Source organism: Jaculus jaculus, chromosome 17, assembly GCF_020740685.1.
Source record: "Jaculus jaculus isolate mJacJac1 chromosome 17, mJacJac1.mat.Y.cur, whole genome shotgun sequence".
NCBI classification, from domain to species: Eukaryota; Metazoa; Chordata; class Mammalia; order Rodentia; family Dipodidae; genus Jaculus; species Jaculus jaculus.
The window spans coordinates 8,849,875-8,869,925 of NC_059118.1; the positions used below are offsets into that span (position 1 = coordinate 8,849,875).

The 20,051-nt window shown below is 42.9% G+C and overlaps 1 protein-coding gene across 7 annotated transcripts in view; it reads left to right on the top strand.

The window, feature by feature from the left end:
- Window positions 1-20,051, top strand: part of Rbms3 (RNA binding motif single stranded interacting protein 3) — a 1,479,068-nt gene that overhangs the window by 1,224,409 nt on the left and 234,608 nt on the right. For all 7 annotated transcript variants that reach the window (XM_045136303.1, XM_004662088.3, XM_045136304.1 and 4 more), the window contains one exon: window positions 2,810-2,967. In XM_045136303.1, the coding sequence (XP_044992238.1) occupies window positions 2,810-2,967 (158 nt within the window). The remainder of the gene's footprint in view (window positions 1-2,809; window positions 2,968-20,051) is intronic.

A 20,051-nucleotide genomic window follows, 5' to 3' on the forward strand; every position in this document is an offset into this window, starting at 1 on the left:
AGCCTCGAATCAGGGTCCTTAGGCTTCACAGGCAAGCGTTTAACCGCTAAGCCATCTCTCCAGCCTTCATTCATTTATTTTTGAGTTAGGTTCTTATGTAACCCAACCTAGCTGCAAATTCACTACACAGCTGAAGCTAACCTTGAACTCCTGATCCTCCTTCCTCCCCTGCCCCATGCTGGGATCCCAGGTTTCCAGCACAAAAACAGCTCATCTAGTGGAAGAGCAGCGCAGCTCAGGGACCATGGTGGTGGGCAAGGGATCTGCCCTGTCTTTGACATTTGTCAACTGTACCTTACAGACCCTTTAGGGATAAACTGTGTCATCTGTAAAATGGAATTTGGATTCTTTGGGAAGAACGAGTGAAAAATGCATTCATAAGCACTTAGAACAATATCTCACCAAATTAAATGTCAGAAACAGAATGATGGTAATTATGAGTGGGAAGGGCAAGGGTAGTCATGAGTGAAACAGGGTACAGTCACGTGGAATTGCTCTCTCGAGTTCAATTTCTCATGGTTGGAATGGTCGATAGAAATGTCTGGAAATAAGCTTGTAATCATAAGTTGTAGGTCACCATCATTCTGAGTGCACAGTGAAATCACACACAGCTGCTCTTTTGCTGTGGTTGGAAACCACCCCTCCGTCCAGAGTATACATGCCACATGAGCTGCCTACTTGTCAATTGCTTAGCAACAGTCAAAGTTACCGGATCAAGTTGTTGCATCATTATACTAGCTGTTCAGGAACCAATATTTGACTCAAAGTGCAAACAATCATAGTGTCGCTGGCAGTGTGCATATGACAAGATAAACTGTACAGTACTGTGTTAGGGGAAAGGGCGAAAGTCCACAGCGTACGGTCCATAGCAAGACTGAACCTTTTACCAATGGAATTAAGAAAAGGGAAAGTAAACCCATGCAGGTTTGTGCAGGCACAACTCACGCTTCCAAAGGTAAAGCCCCAGTGCATGGCAGGCACTTGAGCAAGATGGAAAACATGAACTTATAGGCATCGTTGTCATCTGACCTGGAAGTAACATTGGTGTTCTTAGAACATGTACCCCACTGGTAAAGAGGATGTTCACCTGAGCTCAGTAGTAATAACAGTTAATTTGTCATTGATAAGGAAGGCTATACAGAAACCTTGGCTTTTGTTGATGACATTATCTCTCTCTCTCTCTCTCTCTCTCTCTCTCTCTCTCTCTGAGTGTGTGTGTATTTGCACTCACATGTGTGTGGTACGTGCCCATGCAATGAGAGGCCAGAGGTTGACGTCTGCTGTCTTCCTCAAATACTCTCCATCTTATTGCCCGAGACAAGCTCTCTCACTTAAACTCAGGGCTCACCAATTTAGCTAGACTGATCCGTCTCTGCTACCCAAGTGAGGGCACAATTAGTGGGCTGCTGTGGTCACCTGACACGTACATGTGCACTGGGAATCCAAACTCAGGCTGTCACCTTTTCTTGGAAAGTGTTTCACCCCACTGAGCCATCTCTCTAGCCCCAAATCCACCTTCGACGGTAGATGAGTTTTGGCAAGTGTTGGCCACTGTAAAGCCTGATATGAGGCCCTGAGAGTTGTAAAAATAGGGGCAGTTTTTAAGGCAAGTTGTAGTTCAGTGGCCTGCACTTATCTGTCACTAAAATATGTGGAAAATTCTATTACCTTGTTGTTGTAAACCCTCTGCTCAATCCAAGACCCTGGCAGCACCCATCTATCCTCCACCCACATGGTTTGTGTTTTCCAGAATGCTCCATAGGTGGTATTGTGTGGTATGTAGCTTTTTGAATGTGATTTGCTTGACTTAGCCTAAAATATTGGGGATTGCATCAGCAATTCTGTTTATTGTTGAGAAGTGATCCATTGTAGAGCCGAAACCACTTTGCTTATGCATCTTATAATTGAAGCGCATTTTAAAAGAATTGTGTTTGTTCATTTTTATTTATTTGAGAATGACAGAGACAGAAAGAGGGAGGGAGGGAGGGAGAGAGAGAGAGAGAGAGAGAGAGAGAGAGGGAGAGAATGGGCATACCAGGCCTTTCAGCCACTGCAAACGAACTCCAGATGCGTGTGCCCCCTTGTGCATCTGGCTAATTTGGGTCCAAGAGAATCGAGCCTTGAACTGGGGTCCTTAAGCTTCACAGGCAAGTGCTTAACCACTAAGCCATCTCTCCAGCCCTTGTAGTACATTTTTTGACTGAATGAGATCACTGTAAACAATTATATTCAGCTATTCAGCCAGAAGTAGTTGATTTATATGATTTTATGTGTGCATATGATTTGTTATCTGCCTGCTTATATATGTGTTTGGGCATATATTCATGTGGGCACTCATGTGTGTGAACATGTGCATATGTGTGTGAAGGTTCAAATTCAGCTCCTCACACTTGCACAGCAAGTGGTTTTGTGACAAAGCACTTCCACAGCCACCTGGTCACATAATTTCTGCAGATTTATAATCTGCCCAGCCCAAGAAGGGAGTTTAGCAAAAAAGAAATAGTGGATAGGTGGTGGGGCTGATATACCCTTGTAATCCCAGGGCTTGAGAGGTTAAAAGGGAAGGATCATGAATTCAAGGCCAACCCAGGCTATATAGCAAGTTGGACAACCTGAGCCATACGGTAAGGTGGTGTCTTCAAGAAAAGAACAAGAAAAGCATAAGAAAAAGGCATGAGCTTTAGTTAAAGTACATCCCAGAATGTGTTGGAGATTAGACTCTGGATGCTATTTGAGTTAAATTTCTTCCATTTGTGCTGTGTTTCCTAATACTCAGAATGTATTATATTTGTATCTTTTATTCCCTTAGCAACAAGAACAAGACCCAACCAATCTATACATCTCCAATCTCCCCATTTCTATGGATGAACAAGAACTGGAGAACATGCTGAAACCCTTTGGACACGTGATCTCCACCAGAATACTGAGAGATGCCAATGGAGTCAGCAGGGGCGTTGGCTTTGCCAGGTACAATTTATTCTCTGTCTTTCCTCATGGTGACTTTTTCATTCTGTTCCTTTCTAATGCCAGGGCCCAATGCAGTAGAATATTTACAATAAAATAAATAACATGTAATAAAGATAGCTTATCAAATCTACTATCATTCTGAATTTTTGCTTCATGCTAAAGATGCCAATGAAATTATAAAAACATTGTGCTAGCCAAAATGTGTACCCAGACCATGTAGATGTGTCTCCAATCAAAACGGTGCACATGCCATTCCCTATCTTCTCTGTGGTTATAAAGCAACAAAATCAACTTTAGCAAGGGATAATGAGCAGCCAGAAGCACAGAGCAACTGTGTAAGCAGTGCCTAAAGCTCCTATGCAGTTTACATGGATTTCCAAAGAGACGTGGCAGTAAGGATAATAGAGAAGGAAGGACTTATTCAAAGCAGCAGTAACTGTTAGGAATCTCCAAAGAATGAAGAAGGGGAAGGAGAAATCAATGGGCTACTTGCAGTGGACCCTGGCTATGTGTTTTTGATATTTGAGGCAGAACAGAAAAAAAAAAATGTGTATTTTTTTTTCTCTCATTCTTAAAAAAAAATAAAAGGCTGTTTTCATTTTAGGGGAATGTTTACTAAAGGGATCTCAGCCAAGTATAAAGTTAGAATGGTTGTGTCCCTGCTGCCACGATTTTATGAAGAAAACAAAATTAAAGAAACCACAAAGCAAAAGAAACAGCTCAATGGCAAACTAAAGCCCGGGTATCTGTGGCTTGGTACATTGCTGTATGATGCAGCCTAAATTAACCTGAATGGAAAGACGACCTTAGGGACCATCTGTAGTCAGGACAGCCCCAGATGGATGTGACCACCCAGAATGACAGAGGAAGTGTGGATGTGTGTGGATGCCTACCTCAACCTCCTTGCAATCATGGGCCCTGAGTTAACATCCTTTTTATTCTTCAGAATATCCTCACATAGTAGACCAGGAGACACATGCAAGGTGTGCCTAGGGAATTCACTCAAAGATGCTACCTCCCCAACTTGATTGTGTCCGTGAAGCATTTAGGACTTCCGAACGTTGACATCAACTGCTAACTTTCATGGTCACAGCGGAGGGGACATTGCCTGGGTCTCCAGCCAAATGCTGCCCGTGTTCTTGGACAACACACACATGCTGTCAGAACACTGAGCCATCTGTGAGTGTGTGTGGAGGGGCCAGAATGTTTCCTCACAGCAAGTGCATTCCTTTCCTTTTTTGTCATATATCACTTTCTCCTTTATTAGTACAACTGACTGGACTTTGTTTCTTTTTTCTTTCTTTCATTATTATTATTGACTTTTAGAGGTAGGGTTTCACCCTAGCCCAGACTGACCTGAAATTCAGTATGTGATCTCAGGCTGGTCCTGAACTCATAGTGATCCTCCTACCTCCACCTCCCAAGTGCTGGGATTAAAGGGGTGCATCACCTTGCCTAGCAAGTACAACTGATTGGGAATATGCACTTCTAATTCATCATGAGAACATACTTGCTATGATTTATGATGTATTTGTTTTGTTATTGTTTTGGTATAATGTGAGTTTGCTACTAATGTCATAACTAAATACAGTAGGCTGAGTAGATTAATAACAGAAATTTATGTTCTCATGGCTTTGGAGGCTAGAAGTCAGAAATCAAACCATTTTCTGGGTTACTTTCTGGCGTTGTCTGCCTTTTGGTTTGTAAACTCTCTCCCTACTATTTTCACAAACCCCTCCTTCTGCAGATAACTGTAGACTCTCTCAGAGGATTGCATGCTTATTTTCTTTCGCCATTGTTGGATGGAAGAATGGGTAGGTTGTAGATTATGGATTTCATAATTGCCATTTTTTGAATGATTTTGTGTGTGTGCTGTGTGTATGTGTGTATTTATGTATATATGTATGTGGACACATGTATGTTGGGGAAGGTAGAAGTCGTGTGTGTGTGTGTGTGTGTGTGTGTGTGTGTGTGTGTGTGTGTGTACAGAAGTGGAGGCCATCACTCACTGGGTGCCATGCTTAATTGCTCTCCTACTGAACCCAGTGCTCACTAAGTTAGCTGATCTGAGTGTCCAGCTTGCACCAGGGATTCACCTGTCTCTGCCTCATCAGCGCTGGGAATGCAGATATGTCGCCGCACCCTCCTGGCATGTAGGTGGATAACAGAGATCTAAACTCCAGCTAGAGCTCTTCCAGCAGCGTACTTCCCCAGCCCTCATATTACAGCCTATGAAGTTCCTGATTAGCTTAGCTCAGTGTACTTCAACACCAAGCTTCTCCTAAGGGCCAGACTCCTGGTGGAGTAGGGCCACGTGTGAACTTGATTTGCTGTCTCCAGATACCTTCTGAGACCTACACGTTAGGACTACAAGGAATGAACTTGAGGAGGAAGGCAGCACACAGTTCAGCTACTCATTCCTCTTACCTCAATCCTTGCCCAAAGGCAAGCGGATTCTCTGAAAGTCTAGGGCCAAGGAATCTATGTCATAAGATCAAAACTGAAGTTATGGCTATTGGGATCATGGAAGTACAAAATGTGTAGTATTTTTTTTTTTTTTTTTTTTTTTTTTTTTCTTTAGGATCTGATAAAGGGAATTTTAAACTGATCCTTCATCACTGTTCTGAACAGTCTCTTCCTCGTGCAGTGAGCCTTGCTCATAGCACTCACAATGAGCCCTTAAAAATTCAGACATGATCACATCATGTCCCTTCACAGTGGCCCAAGAGATTTTCCTTGCCAGCTGCTTGGTGTCATCTCTGCCACTGCTCAGCTACCTGGCCTCAGCTCTTCCTGACTTGAGACCTGGACAATGCTGTTTATCCTCATTGCTCATAATGTCCAGCGACATCCTGCCAGCTTTTGCCTTGTCATCTCTCAGGTGTTGACCACAGCATTTTTCTTCGGAGAATTCTCCCTGACCTCCATCCTCAGGCTGCAGGTCCATTTAAATGCCATTGTTACAACTTTTGGAAAAGTTTTCTTAGCGCTGGGAAGATGGTCCAAACGTGAGGACCTTAATTCACATCTCTGGTACCCCTATAAAATGTTGAGTGTGACAGCATACACCTGTCATCCCAAGGCTGGGGACATGGAAAAAGGAAAAACCCTGGGACTAGCTTGCATATCTAATGAAAGCAATAAGGTTCGGTTCAGTGAGAGGCCCTGTCTCAAAAAGATAAAACGGAGAATGATTTAGGAAGATAACCTACATTAGTATCTGGCCTCTACACACGTACATACACACACACACACACACACACACACACACAATCACAAACAGACTCATATATCTCCACCACATACACATGCAAAACCAGTTTTCTTCTTGAATAAAATTTATCCTAGTTTCATTGAACTCATTACTCATTTCCGTCTTCTGCCTCTGCACTGTAGATTTGTCAACTTTTTAAATGGGTTGGTTGGAGGAATGGATGGATGGATGCATGGATGGATGGATGTGTGGATGGGAAGGTAGATGAGAAGCAGATTTCATAATTACCATTCCATAAGTTCTTGAAACTTAAACAGTTTGGCATTATACGTGAACTGACATTTGGTCCCCTACTGAAACTTAGGGACTCTGTTCTACCTTTGTTTGTAGACAAGGTCTCCCTGTGTAGCTCAGGCTCACATCTGATCAGGATCTTCCTGCTTCAGCCTCCTGAGTGCTGTGATGGCAGGTTTATGCTGCCATGTCCAGGTGGTCTCTTGCTCTGCTTCTTCCATTTTGCAAAGTTTCTGAATATGACAAGTGGTTTTAAAAGGGAACCATGGTTTCAATTCAACTCGGTGGTGTTTTCAAATTTGATTTTTTTTTGTTTTGTTTTGTTTTAGCATTTTAGTTGGCATACAGAGATGTAGGTAACATTATTCTGGCAATTTCAAATAAAATTTGTTTTGGTTGAGTCCTGCCCCCCTCTTATCCCCTGCCCCACACTCTCCCCAACAGCTCCCCTCAAGGGTTACCTCCTCTTCTGTTTATGCCACATGCACACTTTTTCCATGGCCTCATCCCTCTCACAGCTCATATCGTCATGTCTGCTTTTGTTATGGCTTGTCCATCAACTGATTAGTACATAATGAAAATGTGGCACATATGCAGAATGGAATTCTATTCAGCAGTATAGAAAAATGAAATTCACAGGAAAATGGATGCATCAGAAGAGAATCATATTAGGTGAAATGGTCCAAACTGAGAAAGACCAAGGCCACACGTTCCCTCTGACATATGGTCTTACCTCGTAATATGTATAATGTGGGAAAAAAAACCCACAGTAGTAGAACCATAAGCAAAAGTTAGTGATTACCTATGTTCAAGAAGTAAAATAAAAATAATATGTGCCAGCCCCTTTTGTATGCCACCAAGAAGCAGGGAGAGAATGAGTGCTCCGCTCTCTATGTCTTGTAGATTTAAAATTTTTTTTGTTTATTTTTATTTATTTATTTGAGAGCAACAGGCAGAGAAAGAGGCAGGCGGGGGGGGGGGGAGGGAGAATGGGCGCGCCAGGGCCTCCAGCCTCTGCAAACGAACTCCAGACGCGTGCGCCCCCTTGTGCATCAGGCCAATGTGGGACCTGGGGAATCGCGCCTCCAACATGGGTCCTTAGGCTTCACAGGCAAGCGCTTAACCGCTAAGCCATCTCTCCAGCCCTGTCTTGTAGATTCTAAAATTCAAAGAGCAAGAGCAAGTGACACACCCAGCATGAGGGGCCAAGAACATGATTTCAGCCAGTGCGATTCAAGACTGCACTGGCTTTGCTGTAACCAGCTTACAGCGCTCCCTGCACTCCTCTACAGCCTCCAACTCTTAAATTCTTTCCATCCCATCACCCATGATGTTCGCTGGCACTCGTCCTTTGAAAGATGTCATCCCACCCTCATTTCCATTCACCATTTCTTGTTTAGAGCTCACCTTCTGAAGCACAAAACAAGGTAGAAATTTTTGCTGCCTTGTTCGTGATTCTCCTGGGGAAGCAGGAGAAGTTAGTGGATCACACACAGATGTCTTGAGACAGCTGTACTCAAAGTGCTGGTCTCACGTCAGCAGCCGCAGCATCACATGCATCTCAAAAGAAATGCCATATGCTGCCATCGTTGACCTACGAGCTTAGCAGGCTGGTGGTAGCCCTGAGCCCAAATGTTCTCAAGTGCTTATATTCCTGTGGAGCTCTGAAACATTACTTTGGTGGGTGATTGCAGGATAATCTAGAAGATTGCAGAAACTCAGAAACTTCCAGGGCTCCTCACTCAGAGCCTTTGACTCATGAGGCATCATCACATTTCATGTTTACCATGTCCCTGGGTACATTGTCACTGCTTTGAGATAACCATTCTAGAGCCACTCGTCCTTCTAGAGGAAGAGTTTCTATTGGTGCTTTGTGTTGCTTTCTCTGAATGCATCTGTAGTGTTTTGAATGAAATGGCCCCCATAGACTCTTGTAGTTTGAATACTTGGTTACTCCATAGTTGTAAACTTAGGTGAGTGGTGGGCCTTTGGAAGTGAGGGGCTTGCTGAAGGAGGTGTGTCACTAGGGGTGGGCTTTGGGGTCATTTAGCCCGGGACTTAACATTGCCTTTCTTATGATGACGTGAAGATGTGAAACCCAGTTGTCTGCTCTGGGAGACGACTTCCTCTCCAAACTATAAGCCCAAATCAATGTTCTTCTACTGGAATCTGCTTCCGGCTGGGTGTTGGTCCCAGCAGTGAGACGGTAGCGACTCTGGTACCGGTCATCAGTCCATCTACCTTCCTGTTCTTCAGTCTACTCTTTTTCACCCAGGCCCCAGAACCTACGATGTGACCTGACACACAGCAGATCCTCAGCGCATTTGTGAGGATTACATGAGATGCCTCAATTTTATTTATTTACTTTTTTTTTTTTTTTTTTTTTTGGTTTGACTCGATCATTACAGCATGCAGGAAGTCACCACTGGATAACAATAATAAGATAATTCTAAGATGGGAATTACTATGATCCTAGAGGGAAAAAAAGAAACAGTAGCATCAGCCCAACTCATTTTGCAACTTGGCTTTTCCTCTAGAAATTCACAGTGCTTTAATCACCAGGAAAGAACTATGCGTCTTCCACTGGGAAGGTGGCAAGCCTATTATCATGTCTAGTAAGTTGTAACATGTCTCCTGAATTTATGACTGCTGAAATTGACAAAAAGTGGGTAGTACTTGCACCAGGCTTCATTGCAATGTTACCACAGACACTTCTAACTACCAGATGTGGTAGTTCTTCATTCACATGTAAGAGATCTAAAACTCCTTTGACAGGAAAGGAACCCCTTCCCATTATTATTTCACTTACCAGCTATACATTAATGTCTTTTGATAACAGTCTCTTCAAAGTAAAAAGAGAATCTTCATTTTATATTTAAAACATTGAAACTTCAAAGCATTGATTTGAATGTCAGTAGGGTGCCCAGACTGCAAAATTACAGGCTTTTCAAGGTTCTGGAAGCACTAGAACCTGTCTGGAATTAAATACTTTATTTTATTTTTAAGGTTTTCTTTTGTTTCCACCTTCTCTCTTGTAAGTTAAAACAATTTGGGAAGATCTACCTCCCTCCAGGCAGCATTTTACAGCCACATCATAAACCTCTAAAAACAAAATTTTATGGTGGGAAACCTGACAGTCAAGCAGCTAAAGGATAAAGGATAGAGGCAGTGAGAGCCAGAAGACCAGACTGCGTGTGTGAGGGAGAGGATCAGATTGGACATAAATCAATCCGTCTGGAGGGACACGCCTGTGTGCTCAAGCTTTCCGTTAAACCATTCCCAGAAACATGAGACCGTTTGTCCAGCAAACATCAACATTTAAAGAGTGCTAAGAGAGACGAGTGAAGACCAAGTGAATGTGAAGAAAAGAATGGGGTTGAGCTTTCACGGTGATCCAGCTTCAATACCTGGGAACATCTGGGAACACAGACCCTCTTTAAGAAAATGTGTCTACTATCGATCCCCTGGTGAGCTACCAAGAGTGTGAGAGACCACTGCGCACAGAGGCCCTTGTGTGTCTGGCCATTTGTCACCCCTTTTCAGGTCTCTTATTTTGATTCTCATGGATCTTTGTTTGAATGACTTTTAATATATAGGCTGTGGTGCTCTCCACCTCTGCCTCCTGCAGGAGCGAATTCTGTAGTAATCTTTGCAGTTCTGCTTTCTCTTCATTAAGTAGAGAGAAAAATAATGGCAGGTATATGCAAGTACTAGCCAATAATCCATTAAAAATCAACATAAATATGTTGAAGATGTTTTTATTGTGTTTTCAGTAAATAACTTTGTATGTGTGGTGCATATATCTGTCCGTGTGTGTGTTGGGGGCAGAGGTAAACTTTGGTGAATATGTCAGTTACTTTATGTTTGCTAGAAAAAAATATCAACCCAGAAGCAACTTAAGAAGGGAAAGGGTTAATTTCTGCTTACAGTTTCAACGGAAAGTTTCAAAATAGGGGGTGGGGGGAATGCATGGCAGAAGCAGGAAGCTGGCTCACATCGTCATATCAACACGGAGGAAGTAAAACCAGGGCTTTGAGCCATGCCCAGTTGTTCAACTTCAAGGTGACACACTTCTCCAGCAAGGTTCCACCTCCAGAAAATTTGATAACCTCCCTGATTAGCATCACCCACTTGAGATTAAGTACTCAAACACATGAGGCTATGGTGACATTTTACATTCAAGCCAACACAGGGCAGGGTGGTAGTGGTTCTGGGTCACTCTCTCTACCTTGTTTGTTCAGAGGGGCTCTTTTGTTGAAGCTGGAACTTACTGAGAGAGCCCTGAGGATCCTCTGTCTGTCTACCCAGTGATGGGATTATGAATGCGTGCCCCCATACCTGCTGTTTTATATGAGTGTTAGACGGCTAAGCTCAGGTCCTCGAGATTAGACAGCAAGCACGTTGACCACTGAAAAATCTCCCTAGCCCAGATGTACTTTAACCTTTACTCACATTTTACTGATATTTTTTTATTTCATCTATTTATTGATCTGTGGCCAGAGGCTTCTTAATTTTTACCATATTCTACCTCTGAAACATAATAAGAACACTGATTTAAAGTACATACAGTGAAAACATAGGTTTTTATTTTTTTAGTTTTGAAATCCTAATATTTGCTTTACAGGCAAACATATTCTTTAGATGGACCATCACAACTAGCAAACTATTTTTGCTGTTTGGAGTACACTTAGCCCATATTCACCTTTAGTCCAGTGGTGGGCTAAATATCCCACCTTTCATGTCTTTTGGCAATATGATCTCAGACATATGGAGCCAGGAAATCACATGTCCAAAGAAAATCTTTCAAGGGTAAATTTAGTGGAGAGCAATCACCCCACAACAGCTGTGTTTGCACTTGAACAGGTTATGGTTGTGTTTGCAGAGACTGAAAAGAATAAGCCTATGTTTTATGGTTCTTGATAAATTTAATTCTTTCTCCAGTTGCAAACAGACGGATATGGTCCGGGAGAAAGTACACCTTTTGTGGCCCCTCCTGCATTGTCGTCCATATGTCTGTCCACTTACTTTCATCTGTGTGCTCCTGTTTGCTTATTTCTCTGCTTTTCTCCCACTTTCAAAAACTCATCATCACAGAAATTCAGAAATTTCAGAGAGCTTCATACAAACGTCATCTTACAACACACCTGTCAAGGCTCGGGGAGCATTGCAGAAGAGGGGCAGAAAGACTGTAAGTGCCACAGGGTGGGAAGGAGTGGCATGAGACATTGGTTTCCTCCTACCGCAGGCACTGACTTACGCACTCCACGACTCCATGGTGAATGCCAATAACCCCACTGAAGAAGGCCTTCAGTGATCTTGGACTTGGGGATATGAGATGGGAATATGACCAACACCAGATAAGTTAATACAATAAAATCCATAATCAATTAAACCTAGGAGATAGACTGCTTTAGGAAAGACTGGTTCACTAGAAGCAGTGTGGGGAGCAGGGAAAAGACACAGGACACACAGGGACTGTGATCAAAATACATTATATACATAAATAAAAACTGTCAATAAAATGATTTTTTTTAACTCCTCAGGAAATAATCTATTTTGTATATATCCAGAGTCTTGTGTTTCAAACCCAATGCAACCAGCCAAACAAACAAATGAATTAAATGGCCACACATAATTTATTAATTTGAAATATCTTGGACTCAAGTCTCAGTGTCTGTATTCTTTGATTAAAAAAATGGAGAAGGGGGGCCATTGATATGAGAGTTGAATGTTAAGGAGCTTTTCTTGGCTCCTGGGAGGGCCATAATTCAGGATGGTGTGTATGCCAGACACTCGCAGTCAGAGAAGGCTCACACTGAAGTCTCTGGGTTCCTGCCACATGAATTTCCATGAATGAAACCCACAGCCAGAGGAAAATTTTTAGAATGATTTTATTATAGCGCTTATAAAGATAGAGTTTATAATACTTAAGAGAAGGAAAGAATACAGACCGCTCCCCAAAGAGGAGGCAGGAGAGGGTTTCTGGGAATGGGAAAAAAATCACACCTAAAGACCCAGATTTGTGTCTCTTAAGGGAGTTTACAGGATGGGTGCTGAACTAACTGCCTAGTCCAGCCTGGATGTGAGGTTTCTAGATAGAGGAACAGGTATTCTGGGTAAGGGTCAGTCTTCTTAGGAGTCTTCATCCTCCAGGAAGGATGTTATCTTATCCCTTCCAGGAAAGGGGAACTCTTTTTAGAAAAGAAGAGATAAGGAAAGTCCAGACCTTTCTGAAAATTTGTACCTTTGTCAAATTGGAGGCTGCAGGGACTGCTCAGGAGGGGGAGGATATAATGGGAAAATGAACTGATTGTCTCTTACAGGGTCAAGAACGTTTTTTACCTTCAGCCACTTGTAGTTTATTTTCAGGGGCCCTGTTCATCCTAAACTGGTTCAATACATTGATTGCATTATTATAATTATAAATTAGCATGTCTTTATTCCAATAATGGCTCTTTGTTGATCAGAAGACAGCTCTGACAAATCATCCATCCAGGTAAGATGGAACTTGGTAGACTGAATTCCCAGACAGTAAATTGAGGGTGTTCACTATACACGGGGCCTATGAGATCTCTCTGTTCTGTAGTGGCTGTCTGCAGGGGGTATTCACAAGGTTTATTTTGTAGGGAGGTGGGTCCATCCTACAGTTGACTTCTGGCCACTAGAAAAAAACAGGCTTGGAAATCTTGCCATTATCATTTACATTATGAATGTGAGGCAGTTTTATTTAGTATTTTTCTGTACTCTCAGCTTCCTGTGACTTGGCCCGACTCATTTCTTCTTTACATTTTTGTGGTACAGGGTATTATCAGAGTTTAGGAAAGAGTATTCAAACCCTGAATGCTAGTTCATGTTTGTATTTAACCAAAGAATTGGACAAACCAAGCTGAGAAGTATAATTATTAAAATTGTCACATTCATTGAGGGGAGACCGAAGACAAGTGAAGGAAAATGAATATACTCACATGCTCTGAGAGTCCATGTGGTAGCCATAGCAGAAACATGAAAAGAAATTCAGAGAGAAAAGGCGAGAAACTACAGAGGATTCTTGCCATGGGTAGCATAAGAATGTGCAGGTAGGAGCCAAGGGGGAGTTCTCCCCTCCTCTGAGCTGAGCTGAGCTGAAAGCAGGGCAGGCTGACCAGAGCCTGGAAGTCCAGGCGTGATGAACAGGCAGCCAAGACAACTTGCCGTCCTCTTGTAAATGTGTTTATAAACTTAATGGTGGTGTCTGGAGAGATGGCTTAGCAGTTAAGCACTTGCCTATGAAGCCTAAGGACCCAGGTTCGAGGCTCGATTCCCCAGGACCCACGTTAGCCAGATGCACAAGGGGGCGCAAGCGTCTGGAGTTCGTTTGCAGTGGCTGGAAGCCCTGGTGCACTCATTCTCTCCCTCTCTCTCTTTCTCTCTCCCTCCCTCCTCTTTCTCTGTGTCTGTCACTCTCAAATAAATAGAAATAAACAAAAAATTATAATTAAAAAAAAAAACTTAATGGTGGTGGCCCCACCTTCTGGCTCAGGTAGAGGCCAGCCATGATGTCAAGTTCTGGGGTCAAAGATTGACCAACAACAATGCCAGGATTAGATGTGAATTCTAGGATAGGAGACTTTCCCAGTGAGAAGTTCAGCTTGTTCATGGAAGAACAGGTAGGAGGAAGTCCTTTAGGGCAAGATAAATAGATAAGCCAGACTCTTCTCTGATCTCTAGCAAAGCACAGACTCTAAAGGCAAACCCAAAGGCATTCCTGCATTTTTTTTTTTTCTTCCAGGGGCCCAGCCACCTTAATCTACCCAGCGAGACTAGCTGACTCCCTCTCACTTGTGGGCATGCTGCTCTAAGTTAAATAGAAATAATGTTGCTGCTTCTCGGATCTGCACTTTTTGTCTGAATTCTTGGGTCAATGACTTATATGTTCTGCGCCTTCTCTGGTTCATAGAATAAGGTCATTCATTCTCGCATCCAGTTCATCTAATAAACCTGACTTTGGTGCTGCTAAATGCTGGTAACTATTTCAGGTGCAGCAATATTGCAATGCACCTAGCTGGAATGCCGACACACAGGCACACACCATCGAAAAGTGGAAGCGGTAGGATCAAGAGTTCAAGGCCTTCCTTAGCTGCATAGAAAATAAATTTAAAAAAAAACACAACAATAAATTTACATTGACATTCTATTATTTATAGAAGTCTAGACTCAATTTGGAGCTCACCTATTTTCTTTTCTACTAATAATCTCTTTAACTCCCCAGATGCAGTCCAGGTGCCTTGGTGCATGGTCTCACTCCCGCTCACCTGCCAGCCCTGCCCTGCCCCTGATTTCCTGGACAGCACTGATCCAGGATCCTATCAGTAGACTTGAAATTTTCTGATGTGTTTCCCATGATAGTGCTGCAGGATTTGGGGGTTCGGGGGTGGTCTCCCAGAATGTATGAACCCCAAGCTTGGGTTCTGTCGTGCCTTTAACAAAGAGTCGATAAAGACGTACTCTAGAAGGATAAATTATGAAATAGTAAGGTTTTTAAGGGGGAAAAAAATCACAGATTGTAGTGTTTAAGGTAGAAATCACAAATTGTGTGCTTTCTGTGAAAACACTGCATAGTTTACAAGTTTTGTTTAAAAGAAATTGAGATTTTTTGGGGGGGGGGTGGAGTAGAGCCAAAAGCCTGTGGAATTGAGAGAAACTGAGGCTTCCAAAGAGAACCTAGGGAAAGCTGTTGGCAGATGTAAAGTACAATGTAGGAGCTTGTTCAGGGAAACTTGGGACAAACTCACACGTGGTAGATTCAGGAAGCAGAGGACAATCATGCCTGCAATCAAAGAGAGAAGTTAACCCAAAGTACAAAGCAGAGAGTAGCAGAAAAGCCATCAAATCAAGAAAGTTTTATGGGCTGGAGAGATGGCTTAGCCGTTAAGGCGTTTGCCTGCAAAGCCAAAGGACCTCTGTTCGACTCTCCAAGACCCACCTAAGCCAGATGCACAAGGGGGCGCACGCATCTGGAGTTTGGTTGCAGTGGTTGGTGGCCACTGGAGGCCAGTTTATGCTCTTCTTCCCCTGTCCAGCTAGACTGGGTGAAAGGGAAGCTGGACTCATCTGTATCCCTGTGACTTGAATGAAGAGAGGTGTGGGCAGGCACAGCACAGAGCCTCGCTGAGCTAAGCAGCAGGAAGGAGCTTTAGACTGGAAGAAGGCAGGAGCCTTTGTAGGTAAAGGAAGGACCTGATTGGTTGATAGATTGAGGGCAGATCCCTGGGCCAGCCCAGCCCGGGCCATCTGTCTAGGTAACCTGTTAGACGGGGCAGCAGGGGGCGCTGTCTCAACCAGCCATCAGTTCCATTTTTTGTGATGGCATGTGAAGGGGTATCTCACGGTTCTCTTTGAGCCTCAATCCCTAGCTGAATTTACCTTAAAAAAAGAAAAAAAAGAAAAAAAAAAAAGCTAGCTGACTTTTGTCCTCTTTTCATGGGATCTATATTGCTTATGTATTTGGGGTGGGGGGGAAGAATGCCTGAAGTGACATGTACTTCTCATCATACCATCTCAGGGCATATCACTATTTTCTTTCGAACAATCGTTCTAGTTAGTGACAGTTTGGAGGTTAGCCACGTTTCACTGTTTGGGGATTTGTGACACTTGCACCCTAGAAATCCCAAGCACCTGTCCAGATGAAAACCTACGAAGAAACGTCAACTAACACACATTTATTGAAATTCCGACAATTCACATTATGCTTTTTTATTCCAATGCCTCTAAAGTGCTTGTTCACAAGCACGGAAACCCGAGTTTTATGCCTAAAATACATGTTTCAAAAAGACATGGCTGGTGGTGTACACTTGTTAGCTAAGCACTGGGGCTGCGGAGATGGGGTGGGGGGGTCCGTAGTATTCTTTGGCCAACCAATCTGAATGAATTGTGAGCTTCAGACCCACAAAAGAATCTTAAAAGGTGGATGGGTGGTACTAAGGAATGATACCAAAGGCTGTCCTCAGGGCTCTACCCACATGCACATGAGTGCACGCATGCACACACACACACACACACACACACACACACACACACACACACGTAAAGAAGCAAATGGCATATGTTGTTATGAGATGTCAGAGTCAGAAAGAGTACATATTTTAGTACTTAGGGTATTTTTTTTTTTTTTTTTTGACAGTGTTGACTCTTTGCGTAAATCTTACCAGAAATGAGGATGCTTGGCTTCCAACATTGGATGTTCCAAGTTGCCAATAATTTGTCCGGACCCTGGGATTGCAAAACCACAAATATTTCACAACAGTGGAAACCTCTAATTGACCATAATAAATGACAGGGGTGGGTGTGTTTTTAAATCCATGGGTAATAGATCTCATGGCTTTCAGATCGTAAGCTGGGAGAGTCTGTATTGAGGTGAGCTGGGTGAGCTGTAATGTTTCTGCATGTTAAGTCTGACCCGGATCATTCTCCTAATATTGGATCAGGCTCTCTTCTGATGTAATTTGCCTGTGGGACTTGTATTGGCTGTAAACCACCCCTTCTTAGTCACCATTTTTAATTTTTTTTAATTTATTTATTTGAGAGCGACAGACACAGAGAGAAAGACAGATAGAGGGAGAGAGAGAGAATGGGCACGCCAGGGCTTCCAGCCCCTGCAAATGAACTCCAGACGCGTGCGCCCCCTTGTGCATCTGGCTAACGTGGGACCTGGGGAACCGAGCCTCGAACCGGGGTCCTTAGGCTTCACAGGCAAGCACTTAACCGCTAAGCCATCTCTCCAGCCCCATTTTTAATTTTTATTTTAAAGGACAGTTCTTTGGTACTTTTAAAATAACTGAAGTAGTCACTGCTAGGCACGAGACGAGAAAGAACTCTTGGGCCCAGCTCCTATGTATGTATGTATTTAGTGATTTATTTAATTTTGGCATGTGTGTGTGGAATATATTTGATGTGATGGCATTAATGTACACACTCGTGTGTGTGTGTAGATGTGCACACCTTGTGTGCAAGCCAGAGATCATCAGGTATCTTTACTCATCCTCTTGTTTCCTTGAGGTGAAGTCTCGCTCAATCCAGAGCTGCCATTTTCACCATTTTTCCATCAGCAACCAGGATTTTTAATGTGGATTTAAACCAGAGGAGCCTGAACCTTTACACAATGGTTGAGGTCTTTGTAGGAGCCCAGTTAATGCAATTGTGAGGTGAGGGGTCAGCCTGGCACTGGCCTGTGCTGAGGGGGTGTGTAGGTCCAGATATTGCATGGCGGTGGTCCAAGTGGGTGGGAAAGGGCCGCGTCAAGGGAGCTGGGTCCGATGCTGTCTCTTTAGATGCAGTTGATAATACTCCTGTCAGTTTCAGTGGGGTGCATGGGCCAGATCTCAGATGGCTTCGGCAGGCGTTGCAGAGAGGTCAATTGTGAAACCTGAGAAGCAAATGGGCACTATCTTGCCAAGATAGCTAGGCATACATCGCCTTGTTCGCTCAGAGCTGTTTGAACTGGTATTGTTTATTTTGTTGTTGTTGTTGTTCTGTTTCCAGTAAACCAGTCTCTTCCCTCCTCCTCTCCTTGACAGCTTCCAGAGGGTCCATCTTTGCTACATTAGCTTTCCCCTGCTTGGAAGTGCCCCGTGTATTCAAATGAAATGGTCGCCGCCATGTGTGGCAGCGGAGTGGACTGGACACTGAGCTCCCCGCAGCTACAGAATACAGACTTTTTACCGCATGTATTCTTTCAGAAGAGTCTCCCAAGGCTCTCCGCAGACATTCACTTAGTTAGATCTGAATGGATCCAAAGTGAATAATCTCTGGGGCTGTCTTTTTGTTCACAGAAACAACATTCATCAGGCTGGGTCCAGGTATAAAACACTGTCAAGGAAAGAGAATCCTATTTGGAATACAGAAGGGAAGATGATGCTTTTAATCCAGAGTAAAAATAGTATAGACATGTGGTGTGGATAGCCATGTGACTTTCTTTTTTTCTTTCCCTCTTTCTTTCTTTCCCTCTTTCTTTCCTTCTTTCTTTCTTTCTTTCTTTCTTTCTTTCTTTCTTTCTTTCTCTTTTTTTTTTCTTTTGGCATGGTCTGTGTTCCCTAAACACAAGATGTAAAATTAGCAGTCATTTACAACACATGCTAACTCCCAGCTCATCTTAATCTTCTTTTAGAATGCAATGTTATTTTAGGACACAGGGAAAGGGACTTCTGCAAGCAGGCTTTAGTCTCCACTTGCCTTCTCTCTGCGTGAGCAGCCAGGGAGGGGGAGAGCGAGCAAGGAGGGGGCTCAGCACATGCACATTCCATCCCTCAGCTCCCAGAATAAAAATTCCATAGCCTACCATCTGCAGGCATTAAGGGCTTCCATTCATGTCTCTGCTAGGAGGGAGTTATTTTCCCTGAGAGACAACAGAGAAGGTCCTCTGGGAAGACAAAGGGTTAGAATTCTTTGTTTCTAAGGAAAGAAATGTCCTACTTAAAAAAAAAAAAAAAAAAGGCAGTAAACCAATCGGAAAACATGGTTAAGGGCTCCTTTGGAAAGAAAAGATAAAGGGTTGGGAAAATTGTATTTAGCTCCTAAGTATTTGAAATGAGGAAAATTTTATTTTACCTTTCTTATCCAAATACCATATAATTTGGGGAAATTTGAGATCAAGCAGTCAGCAAAATGCTACTTTTTTTTTTAATTCTCATTTATTAAAATTGAATCTGTGACGCTTAGGAATTTACATATAATATATGGAGATATATACATCTTTAATCTCTCTCTATATATAAAATATATAATATATGTTTATGAACATATAGATTGCATTCATTCTTAAGATTTATCCAAAATAATACTTATGTGAATCTTTTTTTAAATGAGTTTGTTTTATTTCTTCTGTTTCTTAATATATTTTATTCATTTATTTGAGAAAGAGAGAGAGAGAGAAGACACACAAGAGCCTCTAGCCACTGAAAACTCCAGATGCATGTGCCACATTATGCATCTGGCTTTATGTGGGTACTGGGGAATCAAACCCAGGTCCTTAGGCTTTGCACAAGCAAGCACCCTAACTGCTGAGCCATCTCTCTCCCCTTCTTCTTTTGTTTGTATGGAGAAATTTAATATATAAGAACCCTGTAATTTGATGACAAGCCCCACTAAACTCTGTAGTACCTTTCCCCATCCCCTAGTGACTTGTTTCCTCTTTCCATGTAGTTTGCTTTTGAGGTAGGGTCTCACTGTAGACCAGGCTGACCTGGAATTCACTATGGAGTCTCAGGGCGGCCTGTAACTCATAGGGATCCTCCTGCCTCTGCCTTCTGCATGCTGGGATTAAAGGCGTGCGCCACCACGCCCGGCCTCCTCTTCTAGTTTGAGGCCTCTTTTATTTGCTCTCCTTCATCAAATATGTCAAATGTTGACTGCTTTTATTTTATCTTAAAATTTATGTTATTTATGTTTTCATTGAGATTCTTAATAAATGCACATACTGTGAGTTGATTGTATTCCTTCCCCGTTACCCTCTTTGGTATAAACCTCCACACCCCAATTGCACTGAGTCTCTCCTATTTCCAGCAGGCTGCTGCGGTTCTTCTTCCGTCTCTGCGTCTCATTC